We start from the raw sequence: 23052 nt of genomic DNA, 5'->3' as shown, positions 1-23052 counted from the left end.
AGGAAGGAGACAGGATGGGAAGACCTCTAAATGCTGAACAGAGGAGTTTGTATTTGATCTTGGAGATGATAGTGATCCCCTGGAGCCTAGTGAGTAAGAAGGGTGACATGAACTGACTGACCCTATGTATAATCAAGGGCATATGACTGACATTAGCACATGACTCTTAGACACACACACACACACACACACACACACACACACAAACAAAGAGAAAGATAGAGAGAAACAGAAATAGAGACAGAGACAGAGATACAGATAGAAGGAGACAGAGAGACAGAGACAGAGAAAGACACAGACAGGGAGAGACAGAGAGACAGGGACAGAGACAGAGAGACACAAAGAGACCAAGACAGAGAGAAAGAAGAGAGAGTAGTGAGACAGAGAAACAGAGAGTAAGACAGAGAGAGACAGAGAGAGAGGGACAGAGACAGAGACATGGAGAGACAGAAAGAAAGATGAAGAGAGGGAAGGCCTTATCTCATGCCCAAGAGGATACAAGCTGGGTACAGGAATATGCTCTAGGGCAGATCCTGATCCTCTGAATATTATGTTTTCCCCAGAATCTTTCTCCTCCTCCTGGAGAGCCTGAAACCACCAGTCCACTCTTGAAGCTGGAAGCCAGAAGCTGAGTGGAAGATGGATCAAAGCAGGGCCAAACTTTAGGAAGGGAGAATTACAAAGAGGTAATACAATTTTTCTATCACCTAGAATCTGCTACAAAATGCTCTGGATTATAAAGATATAACATAGCATTCTTCACACCAAGTAACTTTAAAAAAAAGCCCAGACCTGACTCTTCTCCATCAACTCCAGTCTTCTAAGGAACCCCAGCAAGAATGTCCCCTAGGATTTAAGCCTCTTCCTACATGAGTCTTAAACTGCAGGTTTTTTTTTCTTTTTAAACTATTTTCTTAGTTTTCAGTATTCATTGCCACTAGATTTTGAGTTCCAAAATTTCTCCCCATCTCTCCTCTCCCCCCTGTAAGACAGCATGCATTCTACATACCCTTTCCCCCAATGTGCCCTTCCTTCTATCTCCCCTCCCTTCTCTTTTCCCCTTGCCCTTCTATTTTCCTGTAGGGCAGGATAGATTTCTATACCCCATTGCCTGTATATCTTATTTCCTAGTTGCGTGTAAAAACAATTTTTAACATTAGTTTTTGAAATTTTGAGTTCCAAATTCTATCTTTTTCTCCCTCCCCACCCACCCTCGCTGAGAAGACAAGCAACATGGTATAGGTGTAGCCATTCAAAACATTTCCATAACAGTCATGTTGTGAAAAACTAATTGTATTTCCTTTCATCCTATCCCACCCCTCATTTACTCTATTCTCTCCTTTGATCCTGTGCCTCCCCAAAAATGTTTGTTTCTGATTACCCTCTCCCCCAATATGCCCTCCCTTCTATCATCCCTCTCTTATCCCTTCCCCCCTATTTTCCTGTAGGGTAAGATAGATTTCCTTATCCAATTGAGTGTATATGTTATTTCCTCCTTAAGCCAAATCCAATGAGAGTAAGATTCACTCATTCTCTTTTACCTTCCCCCTCTTCCCCTCCTTTGCAAAAGCTTTTTCTTGTCTGTTTTATGTGAGATAATTTACCCCATTCTACCTCTCCCTTTCTCCTTCTCCCAGTATAATCCTCTCTCACACCTTAATCTTATTTTTAAATATCATCCCTTCATATTCAACTCACCCTTTGCACCCCTCTATCTATCTATCTATCTATCTATCTATCTATCTATCTATCTATCTATCTATATCTATCTATCTATCTATCTATCTATCTATCTATCTATCTATCTATCTATGTATTCCCTCCAACTACCCTAATACTGAGAAGGGTCTTATGAGTTACAAATATCATCTTTCCATGTAAGAATGTAAACAGTTCAACTTTAATAAGTCTCTTATAATTTCTCTTTCTTGTTTACCTTTTCATGCTTCTCTTGAGTCTTGTATTTGAAAGTCAAATTTTCCATTTAGCTCTGGTCTTTTCATCAAGAATGCTTGAAAGTCCTCTATTTCATTGAATATCCATTTTTTCCCCCAGAAGGATTATACTCAGTTTTGCTAGGTAGGTGATTCTTGGTTTTAATCCTAGCTCCTTTGCCCTCTGGAATATCATATTCCAAGCCCTATGGTCCCTTAATGTAGAAGCTGCTAAATCCTGTATTATCCTGATTGTGTTTACACAATACTTGAATTGTTTCTTTCTGGCTGCTTGCAATGTTTTCTCCTTGACCTGGGAATTCTGGAATCTGGCTACAATATTCCTAGGAGTTTTCCTTTGGGAATCTCTTTCAGGAGGTGATCGATGGATTCTTTCAATTTCTATTTTGCCCTCTGGTTCTAATATATCAGGGTAGTTTTCCTTGATCATGTCTTGAAAGATGATGTCTAGGCTCTTTTTTTGATCATGGCTTTCAGATAGTCCAATAATTTAAAAATTTTCTCTCCTGGATCTATTTTCCAGGTCAGTGAGGAGTAGATGTATAGCTCCTGCTACACTTTTAAAATTTCTATTATATTTATTAGTTTATGTCTCATAATCCATCCTCTCCCTATATAGAAATATATCATTACCTTCCCTTCTTCAGTTTCTAGTGGGTGCAGAGTAGTCATGTGATATTTAAATTTCTTTTCCTTTATATATGAAAGTCTTTCACTTGGCCACTTGAAATTTTTTTTTTTTGCTATTTGAATTATTAAAAAATTTGTTTTTTGTTATTTGAATTATTAAAATTAATTACTATGTGTCTCAGAGTTTGAAGAATAAGATTATTTTTTAGAAGTAATGTGTGGACTCTTGATTAATCCTTTTGCTTTCTGTGTTCAGAAGTTCTGAGTAGTTTTCTTGTGTTATTTTCTTCATTATAGTATTCTGATTTCCTTGTTTGCCATTTTTTTTGGAGACATATGATCCTTAAATTGTGCTTGTCCATCTTGACTTTTGTTTATAACAGAGACTATGAGTTCTGTTAGCATTATTTCCTTTTGTACCTCTTCTTCTAGATGGTCCTTCACTTCAGTGTACCTGTGTTCCTTCACTAAAATCCAATTCTCTTTCAAGTCATGACATCCACTTTCCTGATGTCAAGGTCTTCTTTAAGAATGAAGGACAAACAACAACTTGTATTCCAAATCTGTTTTTCTCTTTCACTATCCTTGGGGATTAAGTTGTCCTATTCTGCTAAGTATTTTTGCTATGCAGGTGATACATTCTCGCATATGTTCCCTTCTAACTTCTCTTAACTTTTTAATTTCTTTTTTGAATTATTCTGGAATATTTTGCTTTTGTTCTATGTTCTCTTAGTATTCTCTGTTTCATCAAACATTGGCTCCATTTTCTTTTTCTAGTATCATTTATTTTGAGAAGGTTGTAATCTTTTAGATGTTTTAATATTCATGTTTCCTTCTAACTTTAATATCCTCTCTGTTGATTTGTCTCCTTATATTCTAGGCTTTTTACTGAATTTTCTTTCTTGAGCTTTTGGGCAGTTTTAGGTTTTGTTTCCTTATATTATTTTCTCACTCAGTTTTTGAGTCTTTCCCTTTTCATCAACCTCTAAGTGTGCTCCATGTTTTTGGGAAGTGAATACTGCTCTCAGCTGAATTCTAGTTCTTTTTCTTTCAGGCCCAATACAAGCCATTTATTCTGGCCCTTTGCCCCAGTTCTTCCCATTCTTTCGTTCTCTGACTGTCCTTATTGATCATCTTCATCTTTTTATGGTGTTGGAGGGGGTGAGGTGGTTTTTGTAGCCTTGGGGTTTTTTACCTAAGATCTGCCCCAGGTAGAAGGAAGCTCACCTCTGTCTTTTCCTATTCCTTTCCCCTGCACTTCACACAGTTAGACAGAGTCAAAGTCTACTGCTTGTTGCAGTAGGATAGTGAAGAAACACAGTTAGGTCGACAAGTTAACAAGACTTTATTAAGTGCTTACGAGCTGCCAGGCACTGTGGTAAGTGCCAAGAATATAAATATAAGCAACTGTTCTCAAGGAGCTTCATTCTAATGGGGGAAGGCAACACATAAGGCTAAACAGGGTGTGGGAAGGAAAGTATCAATGTTGGGGCATGTTGGATAAAGAATTCCAGAGAGTCAAGAGAGGAATTCCATATAAGAATGAAGTAGTGAACACCACTGGTCTGGTGAGGAGTGATCTTTCAGGATAAGGCTAGAGGGTTAATGTAGAAAAAGAAGTGTGGAGAGTTAATAGTGGCATCCAGAGAAGAATGAGGGAATGAACACGAGTGTGCCTATAGACTCTCTCTAGCAGGAGGGGTATTCAAAGCATAAGGCCATGGGTCAGTTTGTGCTGGTACGGATTGTTCACCCTGTAGTAAACTGAAGACTAGTGGTGGAGGGGTGTTGAATGAATGTGATGGGGGTTAGCATTTTCTGCTATTAATTCAGAAATTTGTTCCCTTGTTGGGCATTTTGCTTTATTTCTTCTGTGAATTCAGCTGTAATTGCTATACCTCTAGCACAGTTTTTCCCCTGAGAGTTAGTAGGGATTGTAGAAAATGTCTAGTCCTCCATTTTGTTGTTCACATGACCCAGAATTCCCTGAGATTCCACCTTTTTTTTTTTTTTGGCTAGGCAATGGGGTTTAGTGACTTGCCCAGGGTCACGCAGCTAGTAAGTGTTTTATGTCTGAGGCCAGATTTGAACTCAGGTCCTCCTGAATCCAGGGCTGGTGCTCTATCCACTGTGCCACCTAGCTGCTCTGGAGATCCAACATTTTGAGCAGAAGTTGATCTCCTGATGTAGCAGGGCTCTTTGAGAAAGAAGACTATTATCTAAATAGTTTGCACAGCATCTTGCTTAGAGAGCAGTAAATGAATAACTGGGACACTACAGTTCCAATGAAAAAGAGATTGTTAGCTTTAGTAGCTCTGCATGTATGTGTGTGAGTGTGTATGTATGTATGTATATATATATATATATATATATATATACACATGCAGATACATATAAACACACACATATATCTATTTTTTTTCTAAGAGGATGCTAAATTACAAGACAGTCTTTAAATTTTGCGGGGGAGGGGTTACAATGTAGAGCTCTGGGAGGAAGAAGACACACTGAAATCTCAAAGGGTTGCTGCAGCAGTCACCCCTTTTTCAGTTCCTTTCTGGAGGGAGCTTAGGGACTATTTGAAGGCTCTTTGTGCATATTTGTAGGGTTTTAAAAATTTGTTTCTGAACTCCTATGAGTGATTTGTGTCTTCTGCATTTTCTGTGGGGTGATATAAAGGTTCAAAGCATTGCTGCCTTGACTACATATACAGAAGCTAGAGACTACTTTTATTCTCATTTGGAGAAACTTAGAAACCACTATGTGGTGAGAGTGCCTGGAAAATTTAGCCCCCACTTCAGGGGAAAGCAACAAGTCAAAGTAAGAAAAAAATGATCCCATTGACAGCAGCCTCCAGCATTCTATCTGTTCTATATGAGCTCTAGCTTCCTGATCACTCATATTACCTTGGGATAAATACACTTTTACTATCTGCCTCTCAGCTTTAATCTGATAAAGCCCCTTTATAAAGCACTATACAAATAAAAGATAGTATAATTATTATTATCCCTTTCCCCCTCGCCCCACACACCTCCTCTTCAAACTTCCCTTTATGCCTCTGCAGCTTTCCAAATATCTGACATATGGGAACATGATTACAACAGACATCTGCCTATTTCAAAGACATTATTAGTCTTTGTCTCTGATCATTGTCACCCTCTCAATAGTGTTGTCCAAATATAGGATCTCCACAATAAACTGTTCTGCTCCCAAAGAGTAAACCCTTGTCCTCTATTTATATGTTTAATCTATATCTATATATGTTATACATACATATTATTTAATAGTTTTGAATGATTGGATACCAAACAAACATTTGAAATAAAATTATCATTTCATTGAATGTCTTAGAAATATTTAAGAGGTTACTTTTTATAAAGAAAAATTTATGGACATAATTTTATATGTATAATATGCTATATGTATGTGGTATGTGTATATATATATATGTGTATATATGTATATACACATATATATACACACACATACGTACATATATACATATGTATCTGTAGAGAGAGAGAGAGAGGTAAATAATGGAAACAATAATAATAGCAGCCAGCATTTATGTAGTACTTTAAGGTTTGTAAAGAACTTTAATCATATTTTTTCATTTTATTCTCAGAACAACCCTATGAGTTTGGTGCAAATATTATCATTTACATTTTACAGATGAAGAGAATGAGGCAGACAGAGGTTAAATGACATGCCCAGGATCATGCAGCTAATAAGCGTCTGAAGCAAAATTTGAATTCCTAACTCTAGGTCCAATGCTCTCCCTTCTATGCCACCTGGCTCTTTAGAATAGTTGATTTTTAAAAGATTTGTAGAGCCTATACTGCTCTCCCCCTCCCTCCCTTGCATTAATGGTTAAAGGATCCCCTTACTCCACCTTTCATGCAGCCCTTCTTCAACCACAGCAGCCTCAGGAATGCCTGCTTCAGGTTTTTGTTTTGCAGAATGAGGATAAATGTGTGCACAGAGGGATAGACAGGGATAGCCAACTCTATAATCATTATCAGCTTGGCATCTTGCAGGAAAGTGATTGCTCTCTCAATGAAGAAAAAGACAAAATGAAAGATAAAGAGTAAGAGGAATGAACACATTATAACGGTGGCTCTCACATGGGCCTTAGTGCTCACATCTCTGGGAGCAGTGACATGGTGCTGCATCATCCTGGTATGCCTCCTCAGGGAGAGGATGACTAAGACACAGGAGAACAGGGATATAATGAATGGTATCACTGTCCACAGGAGACTGAGAAGGTGGAAGACATACAATTCTCTTTCCTTTCTTCTGACATTTTCAGTGTAGTTTGTAATGAGTCTCATTTTCAGGTATCCAGAATATATATTGAATTTTCGGATCAGCAACATTGTATTGAAGAAAAAGAAAAGCCCACAAGCCAGCAGAATGCAGGCAATCACCTGGGAAATCCTCCACTTAAGCCAGAGGAAGGCGGGATGGGAGAAAATGGCAATCTTCAGGCAGTAGAAGACATTGAGGCAGGTGGACAGCCAGTTATTTAAATAGTTACTAAGCATCCAGACAGTTTCACGAATTTGACGTAGTGTAATTTCATAATACAAATCAGGATAGAGCACCAAATTAGTGGCATCAAAAATGACTGCACATTGTAGGAAGATCCTGGAGAAGGCTAGAATCATAATGATGAAGTCAGGTAAGGAAATCTTGCTCCTCTTGATCCAGTGGATGCAATGGATGAGCCCAAGAAAGCCATTCCCCCAAATCCCCAGAACGAACTGACTGAAGGCCATGAACAAAAAAAAGAAGTGGAGTGAGGTCAGCATGTCTGCAGATGGATTTCCTCCCTTGGTAATCTCTCTGCTTATCTGCAGCCTAGCTACTGTTCTACAGCTTCTCTGATCTGAGGTAAGTAAGCACACAAAGGTCCCTGCTTTTCCACAGTGTCAGTAATACCTCTTGCCTTTCTCTGACTTATGCTCCTGTCTCTGTCCAGAGTGCTCAGATTCTTGAGGGTCAGTCTTGCAATTGCTCCTTCTAATCTCGTCTGCTATTGTTCTCTAGTTCAGACCCCAGGCTTGGACTTTTCTCAATTAGTTGGGTAATAAATGTCATTTTGTGGATGAAAGCCCAACCAACAGTGGTTGAAAGACCTTTGCTAAGATGCAAATAGCTGCAGGATTTAGTATCACACAGAGAAGGGAGGGGTCAGAGTGAGAGAAAATGGATGGTTCTGTTCCACACAAATAAAAAGTTTCTATGTCACATAAAGAAAATGGAATTAGTCCTCGTTACACCAGTAAGTACAGTCCACTGGAGAGGTATCTGGAACTGGTGAAGGGTGAAGGGATTGGATAGAAGAACTATCTTGGAGAGTGACTTACCTCAAACCACAAAAATGTTTGAGTGTGCATGCATGTGTGTGTGTTGTGTGTGTGTATCTACACATTATCTATTTAACTGTCTATTCTCTTTTTCATTTTCACACACCTCTCCAGTGGATTGTACTTTCTGATATACTAAGGGCTGACTCCACTCTCTTTGTGTGACATAGAAACTCATCATCTGTATGGAACTGAACCCTCCATTCTCTGTCACACAAACACATGTGTGTGTGTGTGTGTGTGTGTGTGTGCAACATACATATCTATATTTCCATGTAGTAGGGTTTCTTTAACAGATTATTTAGAAGAGCCTGTCCAACCATTTCTCTCGTGAAGGAGCTTCTAAAAGGATGAAGACACTGCTGATAGTGCACACAGAGACTCTGGGCATCTCAGCACTTGAAGGGCTTTTGTGCTTAGGCCACTTGGAATCTTTGTTTTTGGCCTGAGCCTTATGAAAGGCAGCTTGTGGGCCAACCCAGTCTTGAGGACAGTTTCATTACTATTTAGGGAAAAACTAGCCTTGCCTATGTGGCAGGGACCTTATAATATGTTACTTCAGCCATATAAGCCAAACATTACTTCCTTCCCTTTGCAACACACCTTCCACACCAATCACACTCTTAGTAATATCACTTGTAAGGTTCCACCTACAGCCAAATAGATCGTCATGATAAGCTCTCAGTAGTTATGCTCCCCTGGTTTCTTGATGCACTTTCCAGAATCTCTTGGTGAATCTTGACCAACACAATTCCACAAGCGATAAATTTTTTTTAAATGGATTTCCTTTTGACAGGAAAAAGTTGAGTCTTCAGGAGCCCTTGCTCAGTTGGTGTTTACAATTTGGGTAAACCATGGCATTCTTTTAAGTCCATTTATGAAGGAATTAATTGTATTTTCCTTTCAGTTACCAAGAACTCAAGGGTGATAAACTCTGCTGGCTATGTCAACAAAGGAAGGCTCATTTTGCTTGTTTCTCCATTTTCTGGTTGGCCTTTGCATTTTGCTTTTCCAGGAAGATTGACAGAATTGTTAACATGCAAATCATCCTGGGAAGAAAAGAGGAATTCTGTATTTATTGCGCTCAGAAAATGGTTAATTAGGGTAGTTTGAGTTCAGTGTTATTATATGCAGTAGGCAGCACTTGGTTCCACAACGAGTGGTTTTCATTCACTTCCTTTCCTTTTCCTTTGTGGTATGTGTTCTGGTGTATTCCCCTCACTGTATTAGAACAGCTATGGCTCATGAAGCCTAATTGCCAGGCAGAACTAGGAAGTGCATCTTTCAGCTCAGCAGAACGGCTGTGGGTTATGCTGATCACAGAGAAGAAACTGTATTGGTCAAGGCTGGTGAGATCAGGAATCCTTCACCTCTAGTCTTTCATCTTGCATCCTTCCTCACTGTTGACTATTAGCACCCAGACCCTGATTTAGCTCTAGCCCATCTCGGACTTCATTTTGCTGCTGTTTCCCAGAAGAGGTCACTGTGGCTGGCTCAAAGTCTCCTGAAGTCTCTACTCCACCCTCTTTATCCCCACTTTAGTTTGCTTGGAGATAACATTTGTTCAGGAGGATTTCAGCTTAGGGCAAAAGTACCCATTCCATATGTCTTCCTCTCTCTGAAAATCTAAAAAAAGTATTGAAAGTAGCAATTTGAAGAGGAATTCATGAGATACTCCAAGCTTTCAGGCAAGCCTGAAAGGTCATCTCCTAGCCAGCTAAATTAAGTAACTGCTAAATTCAACCCACTTACTGTAATGGTAATAAAAAGTGGGAAGAAGCAGAGAGTGGAGTAGATTCACCATTATTCTAGTGGTTTCTCTGGGAAGCCAGCATTCATTCACTTTTTGCTAGTGCTTTTTTTTTTTTCCAGTAATTCAAGCCAGGGCAAGGAAATGCCTCTAGCTCTTCTAAGGCTTATAGTTAGTGTCCTAAAACTAACTGGTGCTGTTACCACTGACCTTACACTACTGATGCTGTCCTTTTCTCATCATCATCCTTCTCAGAGTTATAGCTTTGCTTCCCTAGACCTGAACAGGTTGATGATCTCAGGCTGGTTAACAGTGTTACTGTGCTCTGAATAGTCTACTGTGAGAAATAGTAGGCATAAAAGGCATTGCCTTTGAGTCTGATACTCTTCTGCAATTTGATATAGATGTTGGAGTACAATAAACACCCAGAACCTTCTTCTCTTGAAAAGTCTATTTCTGATCCATGCTCTAGTTTAGGCAGTCTTGGTGTGATTGGCCAGTGTTCTTTTTTTTTTCTTTTTGTTTAGTCTCTTGAGGTCAGTCTTCCCTTGTACAGTAGGAAGGCTGACTAACTCACCAATTGGTAATGAACAATTTTAGTGAATTGGCTTTGAATTCCTGGATACTAGACTGACTAGAGAAAAAAAAATTGCATGGAATCCACTCTTGTGTCTCTTGGTTGCTCTCTTTTCTGACATTTTGAAGCTCATAAAGTCATCCTCTTTTACCTAGAAGCAAGAAAGAATGGACACAATGAAGACCGAAGCCATAGCTGAGCCAGGGGCTCTCAGCTTTGTGCCCCTTCCCTACCCAGCTGCACTTAGTGGATTGTCCTCCTTCTGCCATGCTAGCAAGTCTGGGAAAGAGCCCTCACCAAGTCTGGTGCCTTTTAAAATGCATCACAGTCCTGGCTTCATAGTCAGTCAAGGAGGTTCTCTTCATTATGTGGCTAGCAAAATAGAAGCAGTTACAGAATGTCCCCATAAGCTCCAAATCTCTCTCAGCCACCTTCATTACATGCCATTTTGCTTTCTAGAAGCCAGCTTGCTTGCCTCCTCCACATAGGAAATTACCTCAGCTGAGAGCACTGATGCCTACTTGCCAGCCTATCATTACACAGCTATATGATCATGTCATTCCTATTCATTATACCTTTTCTCTTCATCTTCTACACACTGGTTTCTCTCTGTGTGTTTTGACCCTTTGCTTTGTGTATTGAGGCTTCATCTCATATCCTAAATTAGGGCCAAGTTGGGGTACAACCTAACCTCAGATCAAATTTTCCAAATTTCCTGCAGTAATAAAGTTTAATTCTGTTGAAGGCCACTCACAGCCTTTGCCTGTTATTGATAATGCCCTTTGCAGTCTGGCGATGGGAATATAGTAAAGCTGGATAATTGCAGACTTAGGTAACTGAGATCTCAAGAAAACCGGTAAGCAATCAAATATAGCTTCTGCCCTAATAACTGAAAAAACTTGATTTAGAAGATTGATTTTGAGACCAGTGAAGTCAGCTCAATTTCTAGAAATCCTCTAGGGGTATTGTATTTCCATCATGAAGCAGACAAGATAAAAGTTCCCAACAGAGGCATATTTTACTTAGGATAACATGTGGGGCTGAAGAAGAGAATTCCTCTCTACTCCTAAGGGACTAAAGGCAAACCTGGCATGTAAACTTGTGGGCTTTTTTTTCTTAAGAAAATATTTCCCCTTATTATTCTGTACTTGATGAACACCAACAAACATGTCCACATACAAAGGAGAACCAAAAGAGGATTGTATATGAAACTGAAAAATTTGATTACAACAAGGCATTTGTATTTTTTAAAGCCATAAAATAAATTGAACATGCTAGTTTCAAAGCTGTCTTCTCTGTCTTCCTCTCTACTTCCTTCTGTTCTGTTCCCTGTGTTTAAAACGAATGCTTTAATAACACTTGTTTTGGGCAGCATTTCCACTGGCCCCTCTGGTCCCTAGATCTCTTACCCTCCAACTTAAGAAAGTGAAACCAAAAACTTCTGTTGTAACAGCTGTGCACAGTCCACAAAAACAAATCCACACACATGTCCAAAAATCTGCGGTTCATGATACTCCTGTATTCCATAACCTTGGTAGGTAGATAGCATGCTTCCTCATTGCAGTCACTAGATTCATTGCATTAGCCAGAGTTGTTAAGTCTTTATAATATTGTATAAATTTTTCTCTTCACTCTACATGGTTTCATACATGTGTTTCTAAATTTCTCTGAATCCATACTTTTCATCACTCTTAAGACACAATAACATTCCACTATAATCCCACATCATAGTAAGTTCAGGCATCCTCCAACTGATAGACATAACCTTAGTTTCTAGTTCTTTGCTGTAAAAAAAAAAAGTGGTACTAGGATTATTTTTATACTTTTGGATCCTTACTCTCTTTTTATCTTTTTGTGTATACACATAGACACACACATGTATTTTTATGTATGTGTAGATAGAATAATAATAGCTAGGACTTATGTAGTACTTTAAGGTTTCCCAAGCATTTTGCAAATAAAGGTTATATATAATTGGATGACTTTGAGTATAGTTCCAACTTGCTTTTCAGCATGCTCAGATCAATTCACAGCTCCACTAACAGTATATTAGCATGATTGTCCTCTCCCACTCCAGTCAGCAACTCTCATTTTTCTGTTTTTTGGCCAAATTAGACAATCTGATGTGAGTAAAGTGAAATCTTAGTGTTGTTTTAAATTGAATTTCTCTTATTATTAGTGATTTAGAACACTTTTTTCCTACGATTGTTGATATCCTGGATTTTGCTCTGACTCTATCATACCTCTGAAGCAGAGATCTTTGAGGCATGGAGAATGGAGAAGAGATTGCTGAGCCTTGGAAGTCTTGATCTTCTTGACCCTCCCCTCAGATGGAATGCTGATGTGCATCAGATCATGTCTATTCATGCCATCTATGAGCAACACCTATATATTGAGAAAACTCTTACTTCCTCCATCCCCACATATTTTACACTTCAAGTATCTCTTCTTGATCTATTCTCTAGGTCATTAAAAAAAATAATAAATGCCTTATATTTTGTTCTATTTTTTTCAGTTTTTCAATTTTGTTTTAATATTTCCTTTTATTTCATAGGGTCATTGAGTTCTATTTGCTCCATTCCAATTTTCAGGGATTTTGCTGCTTGGATATAGTATCTTGCTTTATGTTCTAGGGGAATTTATTCTCCTTCCAAATCTTCTTTTAAAGAAATTTTATTTCATTTATATGAAATTTCATTTCATTTTAAAAAATCTCCTACTTCTTTTCTTTCATGTACCCTTTTAGTGTTTGTGCCCAAGACATTTTTTTCTCTGAGTCTATCCTTGTAATTATTATGTGATTTCTCTCTTTTTCTAGGTGTATCTATTGTCCTATAATATTTATTGTTTGTTTTTTTCTTCTGTTGACTTATATTTACAGCCTCAGTTCCTGATTTGGGTTTTTACACTAGGGCTAGATTCTGAATCTTCTTGTAATGTTAGATGGGGTGGTCAGGACCTTTTTGATCTTGATTACCTTGCCTCTTGTCACCAATTTTGCCTCCTTTGGTGTGTCTGTGCTCAGAGTACTGTCAGATTTCAAGCTCCTTAGTATTGTTTGGATTTAGAATGCTGTGGTCTTCAGAGCCTTCTGGAGTGTCTCAGGTCAGGTTGCTATAGATTTTTGGCCCTTCATGTCATCTCGTTTCAGAATGCTACCTGCTTCTAGCCTCACATCCACTGTGGAAATTCTCAAAGAAGTTATATCATAGGTAACTGACTCTCTTGGGATCTCTCTGCCCAAATGCTCTAGGCTTCCTGTACTTTGGTACTGCTTTAAAAATGTTATCTCACAGGAACCCAGGGAGGTAAGTGCTATTATTATTGCCATTTTAGTTGAGAAAACTGAGGCTGAAGGAGGTTAAGTGACTTGCTCAGGGTCATGCCATGAGGAAATATCAGAGGTCATATCTGAACTCAGATCTTCCTTAATCTCAGCCCAATATTCTATTAATCCATGGCTTCACCTAGCTGCCCCTAGCATTAAGAGAACCTGGGAAATACACACTCTGCAATATCTTTTTTTCTAATATGTTTATGTTTATTTTGTTAGATATTTCCAAATTACATGTAATTTTTTTTAACACTCATAAAAATATTTGATTCCATATCTCTTCCTTTTTTTCTCTCCCCCCTCCTTGAGAAGAGAAGCAATTTGATATTGATTATACATGTACAGTCATGCAAAACATATTTCCATATCAGCCATGTTGCACAAGAAAGAAAAAAATTACAAGAGAAATGAAGAAAGTAATAAAAAGCATGATTTGATCTGCATTCAGACTCCATCAGTTCTTTCTCTGGAGGTGGAAAGCATTTTTCATCTTAGGTCCTTTGGAATTGTCTTGGATCATTGTCTTGATCACAGTAGTTGATCATTATACAATATTGTTGTTGCTATGTGCAATGTTCTTCTGGTTCTGCTTCCTTCACTTTGCATGAATTCATATAAATCTTCCCATGTTTTCCTGAAACCCTCTTGATCATCATTTCTTATAGTACAATAATAGTATTCCATCACAAACATATGCCACAACTTCTTTAGCCATTCCTCAATTGATGGACATCCCCTTGATTTCAAATTTTTTGCCACCACAAAAAGAGCTGCTATAAATATATTTTTAAAATTTTATTCATTTATTTATTTTGAGTTTTCAACACTCACTTCCATAAGATTTTGAGTTTTAAATTTTCTCTCAGTTCCCCCCGCCCAAGACGGCATGCAAATCTGATATAGGCTATACATATATATTCATATTAAACATATTTTTAAATTAGTCATGTTGTAAAGAAGGATTATAACCAAGGTGGGGAACCATGAGAAAGAAGAAATAAAACAAAACAACCACCACCACCACCACAACAAAAGAGAGCAAATAGTATGCTTTGATCTGCATTCAGACTCCATAGTTCTTTTTCTGGATGCGGACAGCATTTTCCATCGAGTTTTTTGGAGTTATCTTAGATCCTTGCATTACTGAGAAAAGCCAAGGCTATGAAATTTAGTCATTGCATGATGTAGCTTTTACTGTGTACATTGTTCTCCTGGTTCTGCTCATTTCACTCAGCATCAGTTCATGTAAGTCTTTCTAGGTTTTTCTGAAGTCCATCTGCTCATCATTTCTTATTGTATAACAGTATTCCATTACAATCATACACCATAACTTGTTCAGCCATTCCCTAATTGATGGTCATCCCCTCAATTTCTAATTTTTGGCCACCACAAAAAGAGCTGCTATAAACATTTTTGTACACGTGGGTCTTTTTTTCTGTTTTTATGATCTCTTTGGGATATAGCCCTAGAAGTGGTATTGCTGGGTCAAAGGGTATGCACAGTTTTGCTATAAATATTTTCGTACAAATAGGTACTTTACCTTTTTCTTTGACCTCTTTGGGATCCAGATCTGGTACTTGTGTTCCTGGGCCAAAGGGCATGTACAATTTTAAATCTTTTGAACATAGTTCAGATTGTTCTCCAGAATGGTTGGACTACTTCACCACTCTACCAACAGTGCAATAGTGTCTGGATTTTTCCATATTCCCTCTAGAATTTGTCATTTTCATTTTTCTGTCATGTTAGCCAATATGATAGGTGTGAGGTGGTGTCTCAAAGTAGTTTCAATTTGCGTTTCTCTAATCAGTAGTGGTTGACAGCATTTTTTCATATGACTATCTATAGCTTTGATATCTTCTTCTGAAAACTGCCTCACATTCTGCAATATCTGCAGATCAATATCTGTAATATCAATTCAGATATTCCAGCACCTGCTCATTGTGCTGGTACCTGCTAGCATTGTAACTAGGAGAACCCAAAGGAAATGACAAATTGAGAGGACCAAGGGAAGTGCATCCTGATTGGATGTGCTGCTAATCCAGTGGCTAGTGGTGATTTTCTCAGCACTGTCTAAAGTGAAGGGCAGCCAATTACTTTTTCTCCTAAAGACGCTGGCAACTGGACATTTTATAAGCTATTTTCCTGAGGCACTTATAAGGTGGAGATGGTTTGCTTTATCTTAATTGGTCTGTTGGACAATTTTCATCAAAGATGGAAATGTACCATTTCTTGGTGACAGGACTTAACAAGTAAGTGTTGGTAGGGAGAGTTTATTATTATTATTATTTTTCCTGGAATAAACATTCTACCTCTGCCATGGGATCCTTGATCTGCCTCTTTATCTGGACAGGTGGCTGACTTTTACCATCTCATGACACAATCAAACAATTTTTTTTTCTTTTTGGTAGGGAGAGGATGAATTAAGATATACACTAATAAGTATTATATAAATTAAGAAGTGTGACAGGAGCTATACATCTATTCTTCATTGGTCTATCACAGTGCTAGATGGTGTGTAGGGCACCCTCCCTCCTCCTTTCCCTAGGTGTTTTAGTGAGCCCTCCTGAGTTATCCAAATAATGCTGCTCAGCTGCTCACATTTAAATGTCTTCAATGTATTGTTAGCCATTAATATAAGTGTTCCTGATCAGAGTCCCTAACCAATCTGATCAATTCCGCAGTCATCCTGATGCAATCTTACAGGATATAAAATTTTATTTGCAAACACTTGACTAAAACTTCTTGGAGTGTAGGTATGTCCAATGGTGCCTTCTGAGACACAAGGTACTCTTATATCACTGGGCAAGACTCAGTAGAATGGATACTTGTCAGAGTTGCTGCTCTCCTCTGCAGGCAATAACAGTGGACAGACAGAAAGCTTGCTCTCTTGGTCTTTAAAAGAAGAGATCATCAGGTAGCAGAATGGACATAAGTTCAGGATGGGTGTGTGTGGTGGGAGGAAAGAGAGACCAGTGCTTCTGTACAGTTTCCTATATTGAGGAACTAGCATAGCTGCTTTGGGAGTAGGCATAGATGGTGGTCACTTGTTTTTGCCCATAGCTTCTGAGCACAGATCATAAACCCAAATTCCTGGGAACAGGCTTTCCCAGCTCAAGAGATGGCAGCAGTCAGGGAAATAAGAGATTTCCTCCAGAAGCACATGGCAGAAGATGTGCATGTTTACTTAGCTCAAGTTTCAGAATTTGGGATCATTTTTTCCCCCCCAGGAATGCTACAAATGTCTTTTATTGAATATCTATCTCTTTTTTTTTTCATTGACAGTTGGGCTCATGTGTATGGGCTGTCATTTTACTTTACATTTCAAGTTGCTTTCCTTTTATGAATATTATCCTTCCTTCCCTTCTTCAGTTTTTAGTGGGAGCAGAGTAGACATATGATATTTAAATTTCCTTCATTTAATATTTGAAGGTTTTTCCCTTGGCCACCTGAAAAATTTGTTTTTGTTATTTAAATTATTAAAGTTAATTAGTATGTGTCTCAGAGTTTGAAGAATAAAATTATTTTTTAGAGGTAATGCGTAGACTCTTGATTCACCAAATCAAATTCATTTTTGATTCATTTACTTTCTGTGTTCAGAAGTTCTGAGTGATTTTCTTGTATGATTTTTGGCAATATGGTATTCTGATTTTCATGTTTGCCATGTTTTTCTTGGAGATATATGATCCTTAAACTGTCTTTGTGATCTAGTCTTTGAGATCAATGACTTTTACTTAGAGAGCATGAATTCTGTTAGCATTATTTCCTATAGACTCTCTGTAGCAGGAGGGGAATGCAAAGCATGAGCCCATGGGTCAGTTTCTGCTGATATGGATTGTTCACCCTACAGTAGACTGAAGACTCGTCATAGAGGGGTGTTGAATGAATGTGATAGGAGTTAGCATTTTCCACAATTAATTGAGAAGACTGTTACCTTGTTGGGCATTTTGCTTTATTTCTTCTGTGAATTCAGCTGTAATTGCTATACTTCTAGCACAATTTTTCCCCCTGAAAGTGAGTAGGGATTGTAGAAAATTTCTGGTCCTCTATTTTATTGTTCACATGACCCAGAAGTCCTTGAGATCGTACCTTTTGAGGAGAAGAGATCTCCTGATGCAACATGGCTCTTGGAGAAAGAAGAGTATTATCTAAATGTTTTGCACAGCATCTTGTTTGGAGAGCAGTAAAATGAATTATTGAGACATTACAGTTCCAGGGGGAAAGGGATTGTTAGTTTTAGTAGCTCTGTGTGCACTTTTTTCTAGGAGGATTCTACATTACAAGGTAGTACTTTAAGTTTTGGTGGGGGAGGGGTTACAATGTAAGACTCTGGGAGGAAGAAGACTCACTGGAATGTCAAAGAGTTGCCCTAATAGTCACCCTCTGTTCAGTTCCCCTTTGGAGAGATCTTATGGGTTATTTGAGGGCTTTTTATGTGTGTTTGTAGGGGTTTGTTTGTATCAGTTTGTGAACTCCTATGAGTGGTTGTGTCTTCTGCATTTTCTGTGGAGTGAAATATAGGGTCAAGGCATTGCTCCCTTGAGTACATATACAGTATCTGAGTACTACTTTTATTCACATGTGGAGAAACTTAGAACCATCTATATGGCAAGTATGCCAGGAGAATTTCCTTCCACTTCAGGTGGTAGCAACAAATCAAAGAGAGAAAAAAGTGATCCTATTGGCACCAGCCTCCAGGATCATATCTGTTTTATATGAGCCCTACCTGCCTGGTCATCTGGTGTTACCTTGGGATAAACGTACTTGTACTATCTTCCTCCCAGCATGGATCTGATAAAGTCACTTTATAAAGCACTATATAAATAACATATAGTATAATTATTATTATCTCCCTTACCCCCACCCCACACACCTCCCTTCAAACCTCTTCAGCTTTTCAAATATCTCTCACATGGGAACCTGATTACCATAGACATCTGCCTATTTCAAAGACATTAGTCTTCATCCCTGAGCGCTAGTCACCCTATCACTCATATTGTCCAAATATAAGAACTCCACAATAAACTCTGCTCCCAAAGGGAAAAACTTTGTCTTCTATCTATATATTTAATCTATTTCTGTATATGTATATGTACACACATATGTGTATATATATGTTATATGCTCACATATTATTTAACATGTTGGAATGATGTGTAGTAAACACAGCATTTTGAAATGAAATTCAGACTACATTGAATGTCTTAAAAACATTTAAAAAGTTACATTATATAAAGAAAACCTTAGGGACATCATTATATATATGAATATCTTTATATCTATAATGTTAAATTATGCTAATAATAAAAGCCAGCATTTATGTAGCACTTCAAGGTTTGCGAAGAGCTTTAAACATATTTTTAAATTTTATTCTCACAACAAACCTGTGAAGTAGGTGCCAATATTATCATCTCCATTTTGCACATGAGGAAAATGAAGCAGACAGAAGTTAAATGACTTGCCAAGGGTCATACAGTGGGTGTCTGAGGCAGAATTTGAACTCAGGTCTTTCTCATTTTAGGTTCAATGTTCTCCATTCTATGACATCTGGCTATTTAGAATAGTCAAATTGTAAAAGACTTGCAGAGACTACACTGCCCTTCCCCCACCCCTTTGCACTAATGGGTCAATGATGCCCTGACCCCAGCTTTCATACTGTCCTTCTTCAACCACAGCAGCCTCAGGAATGCCTGCTTCAGGATTTTGCTTTGCAGAATGAGGATAAATGTGTGCACAGAGGGAGAGAGAGGGGCTGCCAACAATGTAATCATTGATATCACCTTGGCATCTGGCAGGAACATGCTCGCTGTTCTAATGAGGATAAAGACAAAATGAAAGAGAAAGAGTAAGGAGAAAGAAATCTTTACAATGGTGGCTCTCACATGGGCCTTAGTACTCACATCTCTGGAGGCAGTGACCTGGTGCCCCATCATCCTGGTATGCCTCCTCAGGGAGAGGGTCAGTAAGAAACAGGAGAACAGGGATAAAATGAATGGTATCACTGTCCACAGGAGACTGGGAAGGTGGAAGACATACAATTCTCTTTCCTTTCTTCTGACATTTTCAGTGTAGTTTGCAGTGAGTATCATTTTTAGGAGGCCAGAATATATATCCAATTTTCTGATCAGCAACACTGTATTGAAGCAAAAGAAAAGCTCACAGGTCAGCAGAATGCAGGCAACTACCTGGAAAGTCCTCCACTTAAGCCAGAGGAAGGCAGGATGGGAGAAAATGGCAGTCTTCAGGCAGTAGAAGACACTGAGACAGGTGGACAGCCAGGTGGTTAGATAGTTACTAAAGGACCAGCTAGTTTCACTAATTTGACTTACTGTCATTCCGTAATAGAAATAGGAATAGAGCACCAAGGTAACACCATCAAAAATGACCGCACATTGTAGGAAGATCCTGGAGAAGGCTTGATTCATAATGATGAAGTCAGGTAAGGAAATCTTGCTCCTCTTGATCCAGTGGATGCAATGGATGAGCCCAAGAAAGCCATTCCCCCAAATCCCCAGAACGAACTGACTGAAGGCCATGAACAAAAAAAAGAGGTGGAGTGAGGTCAGCATGTCTGCAGATGGATTTCCTCCGTTGGTAATCTCTCTGCTTATCTGCAGCCTGGCTACTGTTCTACAGCTTCTCGATCTGAGGTAAGTAAGCACACACAGGTACCTGCTTTTCCACAGTATCAGTAGTACCTTTTGTTCTTCTCTGACTTGTGCTCCTGTCTCTGTCCAGAGTGCTCAGATTCTTGAGGGTCAGTCTTGCAATTGCTCCTTCCAATCTGGTCTACTGTTGTTCTCTTGTTCAGACCTGAGTCTTGTGGTTTTCTAAATAACTTGGGTAATAAATGTCATTTAGTAGATGAAAGCCCAATAGCTCTTTACTAAGATGAAAATGGTTGCAGGATTTAGTATCACACAGGGAAGGGAGGTGTCAGAGTGAAAGAAAATGGAGAGTTCAGTTCCACACAGATAATAAGTTTCTATACCCCATAAAGAGAATGGAATTACTTCTCGACACAGCAGAAAGTAGAGTCCATTGAGGACATATCTGGAACTCATGAAGGGTGAAGGAACTGGATGGAAGAGCTATTTAGAAAAGTGACTCTCCCAAAATCATAAATATATGTGTTTGTGTGTGTACCTATACCTATCTGTCTATTTAACTATGTATTTCCTTTATTGTTTCTATATGTGAAACTGAAAATCTTGATTATAATACAGCTTATGTATTTTTTAAAACCATAAAATGAATTCAACTTATTAGTTTCAAAGCTATCCTCCATGCCTTCCTTTCTATTTCCTTCTGCTCTCTTCCCTGTATTTAAAACAAATGCTTTAATAACATTATTCTTTTTTCTGGCAACATTTCCATTGCTCCCTCTGTTCCCTAGATTTCTTATCCTCCAAGGAAAACCAAAAACTTGTATTGTAACAGATATGCATAGTCAACAAAAACAAATCCAACTCACTGATTATGCCCAAAAATCTATGTTCCTCTGGTCCATAACCTCAAGGTAGGTAGGTAGCATGCTTCTTCGTTTCAGTCTCTATGGGTCATTGTGTTGGTCAGAGTTCTGAAGTCTTTACACTGTTGAGTAAATTATTCTTTTCACTCTGCCTTGTTTCATACAAGTTTTTCCAGATTTCTCTGAATCCACACTTTTTATCATTCTTATGGCACAATAACATTCCACTTCATTCATGTACCATAATAATTTCAGTCATCTTTCAACTGATAGGCATAACTTTAGTTTCCAATCCTTTGCTACAAAAAAAATGCTACTATGAATATTTTTGTACTTTTGGACCTTGTCTCTCTTTTTATCTTCTTAGGTATACACATAGATATGTACTCATACATGTATGTATGTATAGCTATTTACCTATGTGGGTGTAGAATAATAATAGCTAGGGCTTATGTAGTGCTTTAAGATTTGCCTAATTTTGTAAATAAAGATTGTATATAATTTAATGACTTTGAGTACAGTTCCAAATTGCTTTTCAGCATGCTCAGATCAATTCATAGCTCCACTAACAGTATATTAACATGATTGTCCTCCCCTACTCCAGTCAGTGACTCTCATTATTTTGCCAAATTTGACAATCTGATGTGTGTAAAGTGAAACCTCAGAGTTGTTTTAAATTGAATTTCTCTTATTATTCATGATTTGGAACACTTTTTTCTCCTTATGGTTGTTGATATCCTGGATTTTGTTCTGACTCTATCATACCTCTAAACCAGAGCTATTTGAGGCATGGAGAATGGAAAAGAGATTGCTGAGCCTTGGCAGTGGTGGCTTGACTCTTCCCTTAGATGAAATGCTGATAGTGCATCAGATAATGTTGTTCATGCCATCTGTGAGCCACGTATTTAGACAACTCTTATTTCTACCATTCCCACATAGTTTACACTTCAACTCTCTCTCCTCGACCTGTTTTCTAGGTCATTTTAAAAAAATGCCTTATCTTTTCTTTTATTTTTTCAATCTTTTTAAATATTTTCCTTTTTAAAATTTAATATTTCTTTTTAATTAATGTTTATTAATTATCAATTAAATATTAATTACTCATAATTAATATCATCTTTCATTTCATGGGGTCATTGAGTTCTTTTTGCTCCATTCCAACTTTCAGGAAATCTGCTACTTGGATATGGTATCTTGACTTATGTTCTAGGATATTTATTTTCCTTCCAATTCTTTTTTTTCCAAGAAGTCTTATTTCATTTATAATTTCATTTTTAAAAATCTCCTACTTCTTTTCTTCCATGTACCCTTTTAGTCCTTGTGGCCAAGACATTTTTTCTCTGAATCCATCCTTGTAATCACTATGTGGTTTCTCTCTTTTTCTAGGTGTATCTCTTGGGTATCTATTGACCTATAATACATATTTTTTCTTCTTCCATTGACTCATATCTCCGGCATCAATTCCTTCTTGGGGTCTTTGCACTAGGACCAGATTCTGAATGTTCTTGTAATGTTATATGGGATAGTTAAGGGGTTTTTTTGAATCATGAGCATGATTACCTGGGCTCCTGTCACTAATTCCACCTCCTTCGATGCATCTGTGCTCAGAGTGCTGGCAGATTTCAAGCTCCTTGGTATTTTTTGGATTTATAATGCTGTGGTCTTCAGAGCCCCTGAAGTGTCTCAGGTTAGGTTCCTATAGATGTCTGGCCCCTCAGGTCATTTTGTTCAGAATGCTGCCTGCTTCTAGCCTTACATCCACAGTCAAAATTGTCATGGGAGTTATATCATGGTAGTTAACTGGTGCTCTTGGGATCTCTTTGTCCAAGTACTCTTAGTTTCCTATTCCTTGTTTACAAATATTATCTCACAGGAACCCATGAGAGGTAAGTGCTATTATTATTGCCATTTTAGTTGAGAAAACTGGGGCTGAAGGAGGTTAAGTGACTTGCTCAGGGTCATAACACTA

General features: G+C 38.2%; 2 protein-coding genes across 2 annotated transcripts; both read right to left on the bottom strand.

Annotated features, from left to right (window-relative positions):
* Positions 1-6448: 6448 nt before the first annotated feature.
* On the bottom strand, positions 6449-7396 carry LOC110216160 (taste receptor type 2 member 3-like). The gene has a single exon (XM_020997973.1). It carries the CDS (start codon positions 7394-7396, stop codon positions 6449-6451), a length of 948 nt encoding a protein of 315 aa, XP_020853632.1.
* Positions 7397-19230: 11834 nt separating this feature from the next.
* LOC110216161 (taste receptor type 2 member 3-like) lies at positions 19231-20181 on the bottom strand. Its single transcript, XM_020997974.1, has one exon. The coding sequence runs from the start codon at positions 20179-20181 to the stop codon at positions 19231-19233; it is 951 nt and encodes a 316-aa protein (XP_020853633.1).
* Positions 20182-23052: the final 2871 nt, after the last annotated feature.

The sequence above is a fragment of the Phascolarctos cinereus genome, unplaced genomic scaffold (genome assembly GCF_003287225.1).
Source record: "Phascolarctos cinereus isolate Bilbo 61053 unplaced genomic scaffold, phaCin_HiC Scaffold_1;HRSCAF=81, whole genome shotgun sequence".
In the NCBI taxonomy this organism is placed as follows: Eukaryota; Metazoa; Chordata; class Mammalia; order Diprotodontia; family Phascolarctidae; genus Phascolarctos; species Phascolarctos cinereus.
Note: the sequence above shows the minus strand (reverse complement) of the source record. Positions and strands in the feature narration are given on the sequence as shown.

Excerpts from the sequence above, each read along its gene's own strand:
- LOC110216161 (XM_020997974.1), bottom strand. The coding sequence starts at position 20,181 with ATGCTGACCTCACTCCACCTCTTTTTTTTGTTCATGGCCTTCAGTCAG.
- LOC110216160 (XM_020997973.1), bottom strand. The coding sequence starts at position 7,396 with ATGCTGACCTCACTCCACTTCTTTTTTTTGTTCATGGCCTTCAGTCAG.